We start from the raw sequence: 19,472 nt of genomic DNA, 5'->3' as shown, positions 1-19,472 counted from the left end.
GCTTAGAGGTCTCAGAGAAATACTTTCCCCTCCCTGCATAAAGGAGTCAGGTTTCTCTGCTGTGCAGCCCAGTGTGGGCCCTGAACTCACCCTGTGTCTCACTGACTCTCTAATCTCCCATCCTTTTTTTACGATAGTTTCTTCAGGAGGATAATATGGAGAAGCTTGACGAGATTGTCAAAGAGTACCCTTGCGCCTTCCCCTGCTGGGTAGGACCCTTCCAAGCATTTTTCTACATCTATGACCCAGACTATGCAAAGATTTTTCTGAGCAGAACAGGTAAGGAATGAGATGGAAATCTGAGTCCTGATCCTGCTAGGAGTTGCACGTGACCCACAGGCCCAGTCTGAAGCAAAGGTGAGCCCAAGCCTGGAAGACAGCCTGAGCAGTGTGGACAAGGAGCAGAACTGCCCTGGCCAGAGGACTCGCGTGCACTTCCCAGTTCCTTGTCTAGTTTTGGCTTCAGGGCCCCATAAATCCCAGCTGCCCTAGGAGCATGGCCAGAGGCTTCCTTTGGAACTTTAGAGTCAACAGCACCATTTCACACAGTGTTTCGAGCTTAAGTCCAGAGGATGTTAGGAACCGACTACCTCTGTGGGTCTGAGCGGAAGATGGAGCGCTCACTTACCAGCCCAGACTCTTGGTTATGGTCCAAACTGTTCTCTTCCTTTGCAGAGGAGAGGACACTCCCTCCATTTACAAGATTCTATTATGGATTATTCCAGAGTACCAAGCTAAAATCGACATTTTGAGCTCCGCTATTTATTTACATTAGTCACAAGAACATCAAGAGGCCTTTGTGTCTCGCTGTCTGATGTTTTCCAACAAGCACACATATCCCAACACCCATTCTGGAAACTTGTTCATCCCCCAGTGAGCCAGCATAGTTGGAGGGAATAGCAGCCAGGGAAAATATGAGCTTCTGTCCTAGGACTTGTTCTCTCTGGGAGTGAACCAAGACTTGGGTTTTCCCAGCCTCCAAGGCTCTAGAAAGTGAGCTGGGATTCCCTCCTGTCGACTGTCCACACCGAGTGCAGGCAAATGAAGAAAGCCTTCCCCAACTTGAACAAGTCATGAGTGTTATTTCTAATGCTGCCTTTGGTTTCCTATGCTTCATTCTGCAGACCCAAAGACCCAGTACCTGCACCAGCTCATGACTCCCTTTCTTGGTATGTATGTGACTCCCATTCTCACTCCATAGCACAGCACACCAAAGAGACTCAAATCTGAGCTCAAAAGCATCAAGAGAGGGACATCAGATACATGTGACTTGAATCAGAGTCGGGGACCATATGGGAGAAGAGAACAATTTAGAGGGAGGCAGGGGACAGAGGGGGAGTTGGGGTAGAGGCAGAAGGAGAAGGAATCAAGTGAGCACTGAGTGTAATGACGTAAATATGAAAATGCCGTGATTCAAACCAGTGTTTTGTATTCCCACCTAAAAATATTATTTTTAAAATTTAAAAATGGAATCTAGAGACACTGATTTAATCCCCATTGCCTACATTTTTAAAAAAAAGAAGAAGAAGAAGACAGAAATAGGCAGGTCTCTGGGCTAGACAACTGGTATAAGCTATTCATAAATTCCAAGCTAGTGAGAGGTCCTATTTCAATTTAACAACAACAAAAACCGACACTGGACGACAAATGAACAAACACACAACATTTCTAAAGAGTAAGATCTGTGAGGAGAGTCATCTAGGAAAGAGTTAAACATCAACCCAGTGTCAAGGTCAACCCAGCAAAACATCACAGAAAGCACCCTTGTCTGTTTCTCTCCTCAGGGTCCCATTTTCAATGCAACACTTGTGTGAATTCCTCAGTCTTAGCTACACTAAGGGAGAATTTAATTCTCTTCTCTCATGCCTCCTTATATATTTCCTTTCTTTTCAAAGTTCTCTTATTTTTATATGCCTCTCAGTAAATTTTTCTCTGACGGGCATTTGGCGTTATCCTTGGAGCAGATAAATTAAGCTGCTTTCTTCCTGTCGTTGATGTTTATTTTAGCCCAGGAAGGAATTAAATGAAAGAGTGTATAGGCTTTGGACTCAGAGCCCTTAGATTCACACACTGCTGTTCACGCCAATAGACTACTTGAGCATGATCTTAGGGAAGAAATTGAATCTAAGACTCATTTTCCTCATCTCTGAAATGATCATGAGAGGCGGCGCTGTGGCTGCTGATTGGTGACTGCCAGATTCCCAGTACTTTTTGTAATGGCCGGCGTTCTAAGAGCACCAAACCAGATGTCACAAAGCTGGCATTTTGTAAGCACTCAGAAAGGGATGTCATTCACAAAATCCCAGCACTGAGAGTGGGAAATGACCACAAAGTCTCACCCTAACCTGAAAATTATTTGTAATTAATACCTGCTGGGAGAGGGAAAATGAGCGTTCTCCAACAGAGTGTCACTGTGTGAATTAACCACATTTTGGGGCAGGGTCCATTCCCAGGAGTAGTTGGCCAACACAAAACAGACGCCCTGGTTCATTGTGCTCTTTGTTTCAGTTTGGTTTAATCTTATTCACTTTCTCTTGTTTGTTTGAACATTTTGATTCTCACTTTTTCATTTTTTACAATCTTTTCTTTTTTGAGAGAAAGGGAGAAAAAACATGGAGTCAAAAAACAGAGAGGTAGGATCTGGGAGAAGGTTGGGGAAGACAAAAATACATGATCAAAATACATCGTACAAAAAAATGTTAATAAGAAGATATAAAGAATGCTATTCAAACTTAAAGCCTTAAGCTAAGGTTAAGTGCCTTGTGTGTGTGCCTTCATTGAATACACACCACAGAAAACCACATCCCATCACTGTGAGACTAAGGTTCATCAGGTCTCAAAGCCTTTCTCACAGCACTGAATGCGTTCACCCTGCTGTGAGCATCAGAGCCAACCGTCCTCATCTGTCAGCTTCTCAATGCCCACTACTACTCCCTGCCTGCTCGTGCGTCAGTGACATCAGGCTGTCTATGTTCCGCATCTTTCCTCACCTACTAAGATGCATGAGATTGTGTGCATTTTCTTCCTCAAGGAAGAGGACTCCTGAATTTAGATGGGCCCAGGTGGTTCCAACACCGCTGCCTCCTGACTCCTGCGTTCCATCAGGACATCCTAAAACCATGTGTGGACATGATGGCCCACTCTGTGAACATGATGCTGGTAAGTGAAACACTAGATTAGACGTTTATATAGTGGCTTGAGAAAAAATCAAAGCTGATTTCTAGAAACTAATCAGAATGCAAGTACCCACTGAGTAATGATGTCTATATAAGGCTTTCCTGAATTCCTCAGGTGATTAAAATACAAGAGCTGGTCCTCTGCCTTAGAGTCTAACACTCTGTGGTGGTAAGACTCAGGTAGCAGGCACTGTGGGAGACAGGTAAGGAAGCCATGTGCAGCTAACTGGCTTCAAATATCAGATTTATCACAAATATAAGCTGACCTGCAGAACAAGAAACATCTAGGCAGAGAGATGTGAGCAAAGGTTTAAGGCTAAAATGGACTTGGCTGATGGGCATGAAGGACTGAGCAAAGGGTAGGTGCCTATCATAGGTGGTGAGGGATCTATAGGTGAGTGGCACCTTCCAAAGGGGCAGGGCACTGCCTTCAAGAGGCATCCCTGTTGCATGCCTTTCTGGTTTAGAGATGAGTTTTATCAAAAGCTCTATTGACATAAAGGTTTCAGTTTTCTTAATGTTAAAAGTAGACAACTAATAAATACAGTTTCTTCACATGCATTTTTATACAAAAAGTGTTTGTCATGATAAATACATTTATAACTGGAGGATGGGCACTGTGGGTAGTTTAGCAGTCGGACAACACATCTCAGGCTGTCTGAGTAAGCCTCTCTCTGTGGGGAGAGCCAGCTCCCCACAGCAACTCCCTTTTCAGGCCTCTTTGTGTTCTCAATGTCTGAATCAGAAATATTTTTACTGTTTTTATTTGCAATTTTTTAGTTAAATATAACTATAGCATCTTCTCTTTCTTCTCCTCCCATCAACTCCTTCTGTGTTATCATCCCCTGTTCCCTCTCAAATCCATGATCTTTTTCATCAATAATTATTGCCTATTCTTTAATAATTATTGTATATATAAATATACAAATACGACCATCACTGTTGTATGTATGTGTTTTCAGAGCTGACCACTTGGTATTGAATAACAGTTTAGGGGGCTTGTTCCTGGGAGAGACTTACTTGCCCTGTCCCATCAGTCATTACTTGCCTGTAGCTCCTCACCTAAAACTGGGGTCTCAGGTGTCCCTCCCCTCCCATGTTAGCATGTCTGTTGGTGCTGTCCATCGCTGAATCGAAGATGATTTTGAAAAGTGTTCTGAGTTTATCTGAAGTGTGGCGAGACAGGTGAGAGCTGTGACGGGGTATCTAGCAGGTTGGGGATTCAAAGTAGAAGCAGCCCCAGGAAATGCCACGTGTTGCAGTCTTAGATGGTGTGTGGAACTCTGTACCATTTGTTGCAGAGCTGAGATAGTTGCTGACAGACTATTTGCCAGACTCGAAACACGAGTCATGCTCTTTCTCACTGGCCTAGCGTGTGCTTCCTTTCCTCACGCCCAGAATAAACACATGGGTGATTTACTCCTGGCCTTCAGTTCCTGTCAGGTCAGGGTTTTGTCCCTGAGACAATAAGGGGAAAAGCAGTCAAGTAAAAGCCATTTGATGATGGTGAGGATATTGATCTTGGCCTCCTCTGACAGGATAAATGGGAGAAGACGTGGACCACGCAGGAAACAACCATCGAGGTTTTTGAACACATTAACTTGATGACCCTGGACATAATAATGAAATGTGCTTTTGGCCAGGAGACCAACTGCCAGATAAACGGGTCAGTGATGGGACAGTAAATAGGTTCACTGTGATCTGAGTCAACCATTAACCCACGGTTCCACATTTTTCTTCCAGCACCTATGAGTCTTATGTGAAGGCAACATTTGAACTTGGTGAAATCATATCTTCTCGCTTGTACAATTTCTGGCATCATCATGACATAATTTTCAAACTCAGTCCTAAGGGCCACTGCTTCCAGGAGTTAGGCAAAGTGATACATCAATGCACAGGTAAAAACACAGGCATGTCTTGGGTATGGGTTGCCCAAATTCATGCACCACCATGCCTGTCTTATGTGTAGAAGGATAAGTCTCACAGTAAGCAAGAAAAGAACTCTTGTGTTTAATGGAGCTTTAATGTGGTCACTGCTCAAATAATTACAGCTTCTGTTCTTTAAGGTAAGTTTGCTCCCTCGTTATCCGTATTATGCAATTTTATTATATTCAATTATTACTCATACATATTTAGCAAGGGAGCATTTAAAATGGCAAAATGTACATGGCATGTGACTTTCTTGTGCAGTAAATTAAGTAATAATCACAAGCTAAAATGCTTGCCCAGCTTAGGCATGAAGGAAAGAGTGGATGTGGGTATGCATTCAAAAGACACACAAAGGCTGGATATGGTGAAGTGGTACACGCCCTTTATCCCTGCACTAGGAGGCTGAGGCAGGTGGTTCCTGTGAGCTCGAGGTCAGCCTGGAATTTTGCTGAGTGTTGGGAATCCACATTTTGCTTCCGTGAACATGGATGAGAAGCTAAACCCATGATGTACAGAAAACGTTTTTGAAAATCAAAGCATACTGTCCTACTTACTTCTATCTAAATTCACTTACTGTTTATATGAAACGGTAAATTCAAATAGAAAGCTGACCCCAATTAAGACAGAAAACTAACTGTGTAGAAGGTGAGTGTACATATTCCGTCTGTCTGTCACATGTTCCGTCTCTGTCTGTCTGTTGGCTTATTTTCTTTTAGCCCCTTTAGTTTTGTACGTTGGGTGTTTTCTCTGCTTGGTGATCTCATTGGATAATTTCCATGAAAACAAGATTTAAGACTGAGGAGGAAAATGATTGGCCACTGGCACCAAACTTTGCAATCATCTCGCTTGTTGACTGATAGGAACAAATCTTTTGTCTCTTCTGTTAGTTTAATGTATTTAGATATACGCGCTCTGGACTCTGAACACAGATTGACACTTTGTATGGGCGCCGTGTTGCTTTATAATGTGTTTGACTTTGGTTGACTTAGCTGTCCCCTTTGGTAATGAAGACCTATTACTCTATGCAGAAAAGATTATCCAGGACAGAAAGAAAACCCTCAAGGATCAAGTAAATCAGGATGACACTCAAACATCTCAAAATTTTCTGGATATTGTTCTTTCTGCCCAGGTAAATGCACCAAAAGTCTAGGCCTGCTCAAAGAGCTGCTAACTGTGTGGGAGGGTGGGTGAGCTTGTGGAATCAGGACAGGAGGACAGAATAAATTTCCTCAGCTAAATCCTAGCAGTAGACTGCTATGAACAATTGGCTCTTGGTAGGAAAACAGAGAGCTGCTAGGAGTCAGTGAATACTAACTTACCGGTTGCCTTTGTTTGGAGGTTATGCGATACCTGGAGTTTAGAGACTCAACTCTTTAAAAGGACAAGCACTTTAAAAGGAAAAGCTGAGGGTGTCCATGCTTTTCTTATGTAACATTGGCTCTCCTTTGTGCTCTGAACAAAGTAGGACTCATAGTATGCAGTTGGTAAACTAAAATTGAAGCCTGTATTTGAAACTCTATCATTCTGTAAAGCTATCATTTTGATGGTGTCTCCAAATATCTGCGATGCACGTTTCATCCAGCAGTCTTTGCTGGGTGTTACAGGCTGGAGATGAAAAGGCCTTCTCAGATGCTGACCTTCGGTCTGAGGTGAACACCTTCATGTGGGCAGGACACGACGCCTCTGCAGCTAGCATCTCCTGGCTCCTTTACTGCCTGGCTCTGAACCCTGAGCATCAAGACAGATGCCGGACAGAGATCAGGAGCATTCTGGGAGATGGGTCTTCCATCACCTGGTAAGATCCACAGCCCTGAGTATGTCATGTCACCCTAGCTCTCTTCTCGGGACTTTGCTTATTTCTTACCCTGGTGCCTTAGTAACCACGGTGTCCCAAGGTATGTGTATGCCAAAGCAGAGGAAACAGGCCACTTGTCTCTTCTTTCTGAAGAGAGCCCTGATTTAACCCTATCTTCTGCAAAAGAAGTTCACTATCCAGAAACCATCCATCACTGTTTTTTCTACACAATGTTGCATTTGTTTCTTTCACCCAAGCTTGGGCACATTTGAAGTGAGGAACTGCCCTGAGGCTTGCGTTTGTCTTCAAAGACAAGACTCCACATGGACTCCTGTGCTGAGAAAGCTGAAGAAGTAGGCTCAGCATTCAGATGGCTATCAATACTCTAGCCCATCACCCACCAGGTCACTAGTGTCACACTTCAGGAGAGGGCAAGATGTTGGCCTTTGAACACGATATTAAAGAGTACACTTAGTTATTGAGTTTGAGAAAATGTAGACTGCCAGGCAAGGTGGTGTGTGCTTTAGTCCCAGCACTTGGGAAGCAGAGGCAGGGGTATCCCTGTGAGTTCGAGGTCAGCCTAGTCTACAAAGCAAATTCTAGGACAGCCAGAGCTGTTACACAGAGAAACCCTGTCTTGAGGCAGAAGAGAGAAAAGGTAGACTGAGGACATTTTAAAAACTGAGACACTAAAATGATGACTAAGATTTGTTACAGACCCTGTCCTCGGTGATCTGCAGTCTAAGGCATGAGAGAGACCGTCACACTGTAAATTAAAGTACTCGTGGTAAGGGCAATGGCAGAGATTTGCTGATCACCACATTTAGAAGACAAATTCCTACCCGGGTCAAGGATGACAGCCCCTTGAGCATCTGACATGTCTAGGAGAGTAAATCAGGAGAAAGTCTCAGCTCTGCTTCACCAGACTTAATTTATCTTGCTGTCAATAAACTTTAGATGACGGGCATGCCCCTCAGACATGCTGTCTGAAAGAAACACTGTGTCCCTGGTAAGTCATTCCAACCACACTAGTCAAAAGGCGCATACAGATGATAAACACACTAAAGACCACTGAGCCGCATCTCACAGGCACAAATTGGCTCAGAAAACAAAACTTGAAGTTCTAAAGGTAGACGAGATTTCACTTTAAAAGTAAGAAACCAAGAGTTATTTCCTACTGTAAGTTCAAAGCTTCATCTGAGGAGAGCAGAATCTCCTTCATCTGGGAAGATGCTCAGTCACTAAAGCACTTGGGGCACAAGCATGAGGACCTGAGTTCAATCCCCAGCATACACATTTAAGAAAAAAAGGCAGGGGCAGAGGGCCAGCAAGATGGCTCGGCCATAGAATCCTGTTCTGGATCCAATCCCCAGAATCCAGAGAGAGAGAACTGACTCCACAAAGTTGCCTCCAAACTTCCCATGTGTGCCATGGCGTGTGTACTACACACACACACACACACACACACACACACACACACACACACACACACACAAAGCCATCTCTACAGAATAAAATACGATGTTAAGTAATGGCTTTTTACTGATAAAAAGTGTGCATGTTTGTTTGTATGTATAAATTTATAGTTTACAATATGCTGTTTGGACCTATTTATGCATTTTTGAAATAACTAAGCCAACAGGCATCTCCATTAACTCTGCAGTTAATTTTGTGGTGAGGACATTTAAATTATATTCACGAGAATTTTTAAATATACAACAAATTATTAACAACAACTACAACAACGTAGCCCCTCCATATCTAACTGAAATTCTGTGCCTCTTGTCAGTCACAAGCTTGACTGAGCTACCCTACTCTCTCCTCCTAAGACTCCTTTACAGCCGCAGGTCCATCAGGGTGTTGACTTTCTTTTCATGGGCACACAGCATTGTGTTGTGTGTGCACACATGTTCTTTAGTCACTCCTCAGATAATTTCCCTCAGGCTGTTTCTTATTTGGACCGTTGTGAAGAAAGCTGCAGTTGACACAGTAACTTCATTGCCTCTAAATGTATATGGATGAACGGAATTCCTGGAGCGCGTGTCACTTCTTTTTGTAATTATTTTAGACACTTCCACACTGCTTTCCATTTGGCTGCACTGATCCACATTAACACTGACAGTGTGCATGGAATGTCCTCCAAATCCTCACGAACATTTATCTCTCTTCTCTCTAACATGAATTTTCCACATGCCCGTCAAGTGTTTGTAAGTCAGTTTTTGACAGATTTTCTATATAGGTCCTTTCCATGTATTTTAATCAGCTTACATGTTTTCTTGAGTTATTGAGGCCTTCATATATTTTGAGTATTAATTCCTTATTATATGTGTGGTTTGCAAATGATTTCCCTGTTTTGTAAGTCATCATTCTGTTATTTTCTTTGTCATAATAAGAAATTTTTCACTTATTGTAAACTCATACTCTTTTTTGTTTTTGTTGATTTTTGTTCAAGAGAAAAACTCAAAATATCTTTGCAATGACCCATGTCAACAAGCATCTCTCAGCCATTGGTTTCTCTAGTAGTTTTACAATCAGATAGTATTTTTAAGTCTTTATTCAATTCTGAGTTGAGTTTTGTATATAGGATAAGAATCTCATTTTATTCTTGATGTGTATGTCTAGCTTCCTCAACATAGTCACTGAACTATCTTCCTCATTGTGTGTTCTTGGAACCTTTGCTGAAGATTCATTGTCCATAAGTTTATGTGTAGGTGCAGGTGCGGGTGCAGGTGCGGGTGCAGGTGCAGATGTAGATCCAGGTGCAGGTGCAGGTGCATGTGTAGGTGTAGATCCAGGTGCAGGTGCAGGTGCAGGTGAAGATGCAGATGTAGGTGCAGGTACAGGTGTAGATGTAGAGTTCCAGCCTTTCCACCTATTCCATTTGTTTTTTTATTACTACAGCTTCACAGTAGATCAAGCATTGTCTCACACAAAGGAACTTTTGTCTGTGAAATCATTGTTGCTGGGGAGAAAGGAGTCCAGTTGCGGAGTCTCCTGTCCCATCATCTCACTGACTAGTCTGTTTTTATTTATTCACTAAACTTGGAAGACTGGTATGTCTGTTTCCAGCATGAATTCAATGCTTGATCTATTCTGTTGTAATTACTTAAGAGATGAATAAGGCTGGGTACAGTACTACATACCTTTAACCCCAGCAGGGTAGGCAGATCTTTGTGAGTATGAGACCACTATGGCCTACATAGTGAGTGCTAGGACAGCCAGAGTTACATAGTGAGACCCTGTCTCAAACAATAAAAGAGAAAAAGAAAAGAAAGATGAAGAAACTTAGTATTGACTTTTCTTAGTCTTGATTGGTCTAAATTTGAAAGCAGCCATTGAATCCTGGCCAGGTGGGGGAACAAAAGTCTAGATGATATTAACTATTCTCTCTTTTAAGAAAAGAAAGGGAATATACTACAAAAAAAACACATATTCAAAGATTTATTCTTCTATACTTATGTGAATGTGTGTGGCTGTGTAGGGGTTCATGCACATGAGCTCAGGTGCCATAGAATCCAGAAGAGGGTGTCAGATCCTCTGGAGCTGGACTGGTTGTGAGTCATCCGGCATGGGTGCTGGAAACTGGACGCAAGTCCTTTGTAAGAGCAGCAAGCACTCTTAACTGATGAGCCAACTCCAGTCTCAGAACACATTTGTTTAAAAACTCTGTAACATACCTACTGTTCTCACTAATGAGCTTCACATGTGGCATTCAGAAAATCTTTTTTTTTTTTTTTTTTTTTTTTTTTTTTAGAAAGAGGGAATCTTTATTGAGAAGAATGCCTCCGTAGGATTGGCCTCTAGGCAGGTCTGTAGGGCATTTTCTTGACTGGCGATTACTGTAGGCAGTGCCATCCCTGGGCAGGTGGTCCTGGATGGTATAAGGAAACAGGCTGGACAAGCCACAAAGGGCAGGCCAGGAAGTACCGTTCCTCTCTGGTCTCTGCATCGGCTCCTGCCTCGAGTTCCTGCTCGATGTCCCTCAGAGATGGAGTGTGATGTAAACTGAAACCTGTACAGCCTTTGCTGCTTTGGCCATGGTGTTTTATCACACACCGTTGGTGGCCCAGACACCTTGGAAAGGGCTCACCACACAGACACACTCACATAAACCCAAAATGGCCCTTTGCTTTCCTATGGCCTCTGGCTGTTCTCTCCCTCATACCTGCAACAAGAACCTTCCCCTGAACCACGTCGTGGACTGGTCACGTCTTCATTTTATTCAGGCCCAATAAAAGGTCTGAGGTGGTCAAGGGTGGGTCATTATGAGCACACTGAACCCCTGAGTGGATATTATCCTTCTTTGGATTTAGTTATGGTGCTGTTCTCTCCTTCTGGAAACTTCTCTTTGTCTGTGCTCTGGAGACCCTCTACTCCTGGAGCAGAGCAAAGAATTGTGGCCTTTTCCATTCTGGAAAAAAAGAAAGTGAACTGCCGTCCAGGTTGTGGTGGCGCACATCTTGAATCCCAGGACTCAGGAGATGGAGTCAGATACATCTTTGTGGGTTCGAGGCCTGCCTGGTCTACAGAGTGACTTCCAGGACAGCCAGGGCTACACAGAGAGACCCTCACTCCCGGAAGCTCCCAGTGTGTGTCCCAGTGAGTGGAGGGTTGACAAAACTCTTCTGTGGATCCAGGCTGGGAGTGACCATGTCATCTTTGAATGGACGTGACGGCACATCAGTGTTTTCCAACCGAGCAGCGTCAGCACGTCTTTATGATCATTGAGAACATTTCCTGACATTTTGTGTGAGGTAATTTCCATCCGTTTGACTCCAGGAGCGAGCTGATCTCAGGAAGCCTAGTTCGATCCTTCTGAGACTTGCTGTTAATCCTGGTTAGTTTGGACACAGCGGTGTTTGGAACCCATTCTTGCCACAGCTGAAAAGTGTGCTCCCTGAGCTCCAGGGTCTTCCACTCTAGCTGACAGAAACACACACATGGCTTCTCACCCTCTCTCTCTTCGTCTCTCCTTTCTCTCCTCGGCATTCAGAAAATCTTAAACAATTTCTCTCTTTGGCTCCTTGTCAGGCGACTTCTATGTTGGTTTAAAGTTCTTTTCTCAGGAAGATTTATGTAAGTTTGAGGCCAGACTGGTCTACTCAGAGTTCCAGGCCATTGAGGATTACATAGTGAGACCAAAAACAACAACCAAAATTCTTCTCTTCCTTTGAGTTGATATGAGAAAAATTCCTTTTCTTAATTATGTAAGTCCCAGAGTAACACAATTGCTCTTTTATTTCCTGGCCTTGGTGGGGAAAGAATACAAAACTTAAATTTTTTCATTTTTACAAGGTCAACACCTTATATTAAAGTAATTCATCAGAAAAGGAACTAGAAATGAGATTAGGCAAAATGACCAAACACATGCAGTCATTTCTTGATCTCATTTGACTTGTTAGTATGCAAACAAGCCTTTTCATCTTCTCCTGCTCTCGCTTCAGACTTACTCTGTGGGAAGACTTCTTTTCATCCCGAAGGCAAAATCTTAAGGAGTCTCATAGAGCCCGTCTACTTAAACCACAAGCCACTCACTCTCATGCCAGTTTAGCCCAGGGCATATCAAGTCATCATGCACATGTTTATCCGCTTGGAGCCTCTCTGTCCATCCCACCTTGGTTCAGGAAGCCAGTAGAGTGAGAAGAGTTTGTTGTTGACTTGTCATCTTGAACAGCTTCTCCCTATCACGAGGTACTGACCCTGTCAGAAATGATCAAATCCAGTAGAAAAGGGAAAACAGCTGGAAATACCATGGTCATGCCAAAGGTTTGGCAAATACTTTGTGTTCCTCCTTTCTCTCAACTGTTACATCTGCAAGCATATTGAAGGCTCTCTTCCTGGAACTTTCTAGTGATGACTCGTGGGGCAGGGAAGCTCTGGACACAGTGCTTTTCTCCAGCTGGTCTGCAGCTCTCCCTCCTCCGGTCAGTTCAGTTCACTCATCCACCAGACATCCTGTGCATCCCTACCTTGCTTCTGCTACTCCCCTCTGCCAGTCTACTTGCTCTGAGTCACTTGTCATTCATTCTGCACTCCCAAACTCCAAGGAGCACATGTCAGATCCTCTAAGTGACCCAAAGTAAGTCTCCTTTGTTTAAGATGAGTACCACCCCATTCCATTTTCCAAGGTATTTCAACATTTCAGCAATTCTCTTTAAATAATTTTTCTCTCTTAAACTTCATTTGTCTCTTCTTCAGTTTTTAGCTATTCCTTGTACATTCTTGCTTTACTTGAAGAGCTAAGGGTTGTAACACTGCTTTTCAGAAATCTTGTTGGCATGTCACATCTGTGTGTCTGTCACCTTTGGAACTTCAGTTGACATGGAAACAGAAAAGGTTACACTTTAACATTGTGCTATATGAACCTAGAGAAAAATCGCTTTACCCCAATAGTAATGCTTACCAGGAAAATAACTCAAATAGAGACCAACCACTACAAAGTGGATTTGAGGCCTAAGTCACTTCCTCCCTCCTTTGTCCTCACAGGGAACAGCTGGATGAGATACCTTACACTACAATGTGCATCAAGGAGACACTCCGCTTGATTCCTCCCATCCCATCCATCTCCAGGGAACTCAGCAAACCCCTTACCCTCCCAGATGGACACTCGCTGCCTGCAGGTCTTCACGTTCTTCTCCTAAGCATGAGATCATGAAGGTCACAGTGATGATGATTTGTAGGATTTGGAGCTTTGGGGAATCTCTAGGTTAGAATTAGGCAGCTACTGAAAGCTCAGAGGATAATTCCTCAATCATATGTGAGCTTCAGTGACCTTCTTAAGCCACATAGCCAATTGGAGAGCTGTTAGGTTCCAGCCTCACTTTGAGAACCCCAGGCAAGGGTTTCGTCCATTGTGGAACACTGTCTCTACGATAATATTTGTGAGAGCCACAGAACATGAGCATCATTATGTTAATGTGAGGGGAGTCTTTATCACCATATCAACCTTAGGAGGGAATAATAAGTCTCATTTTCCCCTTGTAATGTGATCTTAACAGATGTGTGGTCAATATTCCATAGTTTACAAGTATTTCTACAGTATTTTAATGTCTCCAAAAAACCACTGGGGATTGATTCCATATATTCACAGAAGGTTAATAGATACAAAGCAAAGCTAGAACTCATAAAGACCCTATACTTGAAGTGCACATGTCTAGGCAGGGCACATGGGTGCAGTGGGATCTCATGGGATACTCTTTCACTGTGCTTTAGTATCAATAAGTCAGTAGGAGAACGGAGGTCAACCCTTCAACCTCTGTGATCTTGTTGACAAAACCAGAATTATTGTGGATAAGAAAATGATACTCAAATTCCCTCTCCTTTGTCTTTTTTTTTAAACTACCAACCATATCAATGTTTGCCCCATCTCCACCTTTTATGAATAACCAGTGCCAAGAGAAATTAGCCACAGGTGGAATAACAGAACTGTCTCTATGAAGTGCTAACTGTTAACAAACACTTAAGTAATTTCCAAACAAAGCAGAAAACATAAGCACAGTTTGGTGCTTTGGAGGGACACTGACAGCTTCCTAGGATAAAATCATGAATTAAATAAATAACTGCTTTGAAAACTGAGGTTTAAACCCAAGCCCATCTTCCTTCCCCCTTGTCCTTCCCTGGTGGAGAATTGGTGCACAGTTCAGCGGGAGCTAGTACATTTTTCCTGGAAGAAAAGTCTTGGCAGAGAACATACTACAGCAGCCTTTGCTCTGTTTCCCTTCTGCTTCAGGAATGACTGTGGTCCTTAGTATTTGGGGTCTCCACCACAATCCTGCTGTCTGGAAAGACCCAAAGGTAAGAATGTCTTCAGGGGACATGTTTCAGAGAGTGATGCTTGAGTGAGTCATGTGTCCACAGCTAATCATGTACTGTGAAAGTAAACAACACTAAGCAAACAAACATAAAAGTCAGAAGTGTGTAAAACTCGCCCACTAACGATCTCATCCTCACCTCATGTCCTTTATCTTTATTGCGATCTGAAAGACATTAGTCCCACAATCTGCTCCCAACTGTCACTGTCTCTGTCTCACTCCCTCACCTGACAAGCTCTTCCAAACACCTGCAGGGGGGTTGACACAGCAGGACTTTGGCTGGTCAAGAGAGTAAATTGAGCAGCTTAGCCTCTCTCTTATCATATGAAGCAATCGAGAACCTGGTGGTACTGATGTCATATTCAAGTTACTCAGCACCAGCACTTCGTAAAGAAACTATTTGTGAAGATATGGGCAGAGTTTAGGGAAAGCAAATGAGAATGGATAGCTTTCAGAATCATTTATCTTTATCTCCAGAAGGGAGGGTTACAGAACCTGGGGCAAAAGAGTTAGGAGCTGAGGAGGAAACATCAGATAAGTCCATGCAGTAGATAATGCCAACCTAAGATGGTCAGCAGGAAGGAGCAAATGAACATTTGACACCCCAAACTCTCTATAACCACTCGACAGATCCCCACCAATGCCTTATATTATCAAAATCCAGTTGGAAACCACATAGGTCAGCTGCCTGGGTCCCACAACAGTCTCAGAAGAGAAAGGAGGACAAGGACAGGCAAGGAGATGTGTAGCAAGCCTGACTCGATTTAATATTCTTCAAATTCAAAACACGAGTACTGGTGTTTTCTTCTAGGTAGACCATTGGGGCTTTAGATCTACTCTGTGGAATAGGAAGCTGGACCTTTATGTCTCATCTGAGTTGGCTTCTGAGTGTGTGACCTCTTAGACTCTTAGACCGGCTAGCAGACAAGTCAAGCAAGAGCCAGATAAGCCCTCCAGGACTCTAGAGTCATTATTTATGTGACCACTGTGTAACTTGGCTAATTGGAATTGCAACGTAGAGTTTGAAAGCAACAGTGTCTTCTCTCAAACTGAAATATTTTTGAAACGGAGAAATGTGTACATCTCTCAAAAGTGAGATATTTCCCTAAATATTTATGCGGAATACATGATAGACTTTTGTTCAATAAAATCTATTATTAAAATTAATGTTGTGCAAAAAAAAGCCAGGTGCACACCTTTAGTCCCAGCATTTGGGAGGCAGAGGTAGGTATGTCTCTGTGAGTTTGAAGCCAGCCTGATCTAACAAGAGCAAGTTCCAGGACAGCCAGGGCCACACAGAGAAACCCTCTCTGGGAGAAAACACAAAAGAATGAAAACAGAACGTAAAGTCTTTTTGGCATGTGGCCAGTAGAGTGTTTTAAATTGCTTCTGTGGTGTGCATCGTTGTTCAGCAGTAAGTAGCACCTGAAAAGTGTGCTGTTGGCAAGATGGGGTTGTCCTCTCATTTCAGGTCTTTGACCCTTTGAGATTCACTAAGGAGAATTCTGAACAGAGACACCCCTGCGCCTTCCTACCATTCTCCAGTGGTCCAAGGTAAGGTGAACTTAAAGCTGTGGAAATTTTGCATAAAAAGCCTATTTACACATATCAGGCCTTCCAATCCATAAGTTCCTCCCCAGAACCCATCTCTTCACAAAGAACAATGCCCCTTTCTGTCACAGCCCGTGTGAGTCAAGCCTCAGGAAGCAATCCTGCAGTGTAAATATTGCTCATGGGCTCAATGTCACCTCCCCTTACAAGAGAAATATGTTGTGGGTGACTCCAACTGCCAATTTCTCCAGGGAGGACATCACATCAGAACCTCCAGGTCTACATTCTTGCAGGGAATGTCATAAACATAGATCCCAATAGTTTCAATGATATTTGGTGTGAAAACTCTGCTTTACTGTGGCATGGTATAAGAGACCTTTTTTCCTAGGAAGAAATAACACAAACACATCTACTCACCCCAGAAAGATTACCCCCACAGACCAAAGTAAAGAATGTGTGAGAGTCTAATTTAGTGAAACACCATGGCCAAGACAAGTTGTAGAAGAGTTTAGTGGGGGCATGCAGAGTCAGAGAGGGAGAGGGAGGAGGAGGGAGGAAGAGGAGGGAGGGAGGGAGAGGGAGGGAGAGGGGAGAGAGAGAGAGAGAGAGAGAGAGAGAGAGAGAGAGAGAGAGAGAGAGAGAAAGAAAGAAGAGCTAGCAAACTGGGAATGATTAGGCTTTTGGAACATCAAGGCCCACCTCCCAGAGACACACATCCTTCAACAAGACACACCTCCCAATCCTTCCCATACTGTTCCATCAACTGTAGACCAAATATTCAAACCTAAGAGCCTATTGGGAGCATTCTCTTTCAAACCACCACAAATTGCACCACCCAAAAGCCCAAGCCAGCACAAGCAACTGTTCTCAAAAGCTGCCACCCTGGAGCTCTCTGCACAACTTGCAGGCATTTGGACAAGTCTGAGGGGACTCTAGTTAGCACAGCAGGTCAGTCTCCTTCCCAGCCACTCTTTACTGCTTCTATAACTCTGGGAAGGTCCCTCATGAACCTCCCGAGTCACAGCTTGTCCTTACATGAAATCTGTTCACCTCTGGAGTTTCGTGAGTCCCTTCCCTCCTTCCTGCAGAGAATGCTTCAATCAGAGGAAACTGCTAAGCAGCTGTGGACTCCAGGCTTATTATGCTAGAGACTTACCCCTCTCTCCCCCCCTCCATCTCCACAGGAACTGCATCGGGCAGCAGTTTGCCATGCTGGAGTTAAAGGTGGCCATTGCCTTGACTCTGCTCCGCTTCCGAGTAGCTGCAGACCTCACCAGGCCTCCTGCCTTCTCCAGCCACACTGTGCTCAGACCCAAGCATGGGATCTATTTGCACCTGAAGAAACTCCCTGAATGTTAGGGACCAGGGGGAGTGACTAGATTTCTGTGTGTTAAGTTAAGTTTACAGCCGATGGTCCAGGCAGATGGTGAAGACTCTAAGACTGATGGGAGAGTTGGAGGACTGTGGGTTGGGGCATTTCTACAGCTGCATATTACCCAAAGACATTTTCCAGTAACACATGTGATCCTGGCTGTGTATAACATGGAGAGATTGTCAAATTATTTTCTAAGCTTATCTGAAGTGGGAATTTCTGGTTTCACCGGAGACTCGGTTATGCCAAGTGATGCTTTCCTGGAAGCTGTCTTATGAGAGGTTGTTTTGCTGAAGCAGGCACCTGGTGCTTTTCTGGAGGCTGTCTGGTGAAAATGCATGTGACGTTTTGCTGGATGGGATGCTTGAGAGGGTACGTGATGGACAGAGTTTAACTCAGCAGACTGTGGACAGCACTGGCATTGGTTCGCCGTGCTTTCTTCACTGATCTTCGCCTGTTGTGACTCTGTAGAGAGAAACTCGCCCAAGAGCTTGTGGTGGTGTTTCAGCTGCTTCTTGCCACGTCAGTGGACTCACTCCAGGTTCTACTGGATCAAATCGCTGCTGATTCACGTCTGGTGTTTTGCTAGTGGACGGGGCTGCCGACAATGAAGATTGGAATCACCTCAAAGAATTATTTCCAAACAGGTCCACACCCCCTTGTCCTATTAACCATCTTCCCCTCCCCCACCTTTGGTCAGTAGGATATAAGGGAGATTGAAGAATTAAGAACTTTTATTAAATAGACTCTGAAAAATCTAAGCTAACACCTATCATGGGTGACGCCTGTGCATTTTTTGTTTTAATTATCTTTGGAATTATACAAGTAACAGGATTTGTGCTGAATGAAAAATGTTTCCAGTACTATGAGTGTACATAAAATCCCACCTTCCCCGGGCCACTACCCTGACAGAGTCTACTGTATTCCTTAAAACAGAACTGGTATGCATTCTTCCTCTGTCCTGCATATTTCATAAATAATGTTTGTGCGTGTTCTTAGACACATGATCGTATTTATATTGTTCTTGCTTTTCCTCACTTAATAAAAAATTCACCTTAATCTTTATAACAAGGTTGTGATATATGAGTGTTGCATGATTTTTTAAATGTTTTTCTGCTATTGGAAAATTAAATCAGTTATAATTTTTAAATATATCCATTGACCTTTCTCTGTTCATCTCTCTGTCTCTCTCTGTCTCTCTCTGTCTGTCTCTGTCTGTGTGTGTGTGTGTGTGTGTGTGTGTGTGTGTGTGTGTGTGTGTATTCAGGTATACATGTGTATCCAGGTGTGTATTCACTTGTGTGCACATGCGTATAGAGGCCAGAGATAAGCTTCAGGTATCATTTTCCAGGTTTCATCCACCATGCTTTTTTAGACAAGATCTCTTACTGTCCCAAGGCACACATGTCCAAAGCTACTGAGCCCCATGACCTGCCTGTCTCTACCTCCCTAGCTCTGGGATTGCAAGCACGTGCCACCTATGCCTCACTGTTTCCACATGGGTTCTGGTGATTGAACTCAAGTCCTCAGGCTTGCATAGCAAGATTTTACTTTTCTTTATGGTTTCTTGGTTTTAAATGTTGAATAAGGAAGTATAAATTTAGACTATTACAAAAATATTGTACTTACATTTCTGGTGCTAACTACTCTTATGAAGCCTAAATGGGAACTAAGTTCATCACCCCTTGGAACCTAATCAGAAATTAGATTGGTTTTTAAATATAGAGGGAGCCTTTTAATGGGCTTTCAGCCAGAGATAAAACTAGAGTAAACTGCACTTTGGGAAAGTTTTTCTGGGCATAGTGATGCATTCCTATAACCACAGCACTTGAGAGGCT

At 43.3% G+C, this 19,472-nt stretch overlaps 1 protein-coding gene and 1 long non-coding RNA gene across 3 annotated transcripts in view; one reads left to right on the top strand and one right to left on the bottom strand.

The window, feature by feature from the left end:
- Cyp4x1 (cytochrome P450, family 4, subfamily x, polypeptide 1) overlaps positions 1-18,784 on the top strand; it is a 31,708-nt gene extending 12,924 nt beyond the window's left edge. Inside the window, 11 exon segments of one of the 2 annotated variants that reach the window (NM_145675.2) lie at positions 138-279; positions 1,125-1,169; positions 3,032-3,159; positions 4,715-4,842; positions 4,920-5,074; positions 6,134-6,234; positions 6,710-6,900; positions 13,387-13,520; positions 14,630-14,694; positions 16,183-16,265; positions 17,447-18,784. In NM_145675.2, the coding sequence (NP_663708.1) occupies positions 138-279; positions 1,125-1,169; positions 3,032-3,159; positions 4,715-4,842; positions 4,920-5,074; positions 6,134-6,234; positions 6,710-6,900; positions 13,387-13,520; positions 14,630-14,694; positions 16,183-16,265; positions 17,447-17,621 (1,347 nt within the window). In that variant the 3' untranslated portion in view covers positions 17,622-18,784. 2 annotated transcript variants of the gene reach the window in all.
- LOC148005986 (uncharacterized) lies at positions 9,437-18,232 on the bottom strand. The gene is made up of 2 exons (XR_015620438.1): positions 17,419-18,232; positions 9,437-13,210 (listed from the first exon to the last, which is right to left on the bottom strand). It is a non-coding gene; the product is annotated as an uncharacterized LOC148005986 (long non-coding RNA).
- Positions 18,785-19,472: the final 688 nt, after the last annotated feature.

This window comes from Rattus norvegicus, chromosome 5, assembly GCF_021556685.1.
Source record: "Rattus norvegicus strain SHRSP/BbbUtx chromosome 5, alternate assembly SHRSP_T2T, whole genome shotgun sequence".
Classification (NCBI taxonomy): Eukaryota; Metazoa; Chordata; class Mammalia; order Rodentia; family Muridae; genus Rattus; species Rattus norvegicus.
The sequence above is the reverse complement of the archived record's forward strand: the minus strand, read 5'-3'. Positions and strand labels throughout refer to the sequence as shown.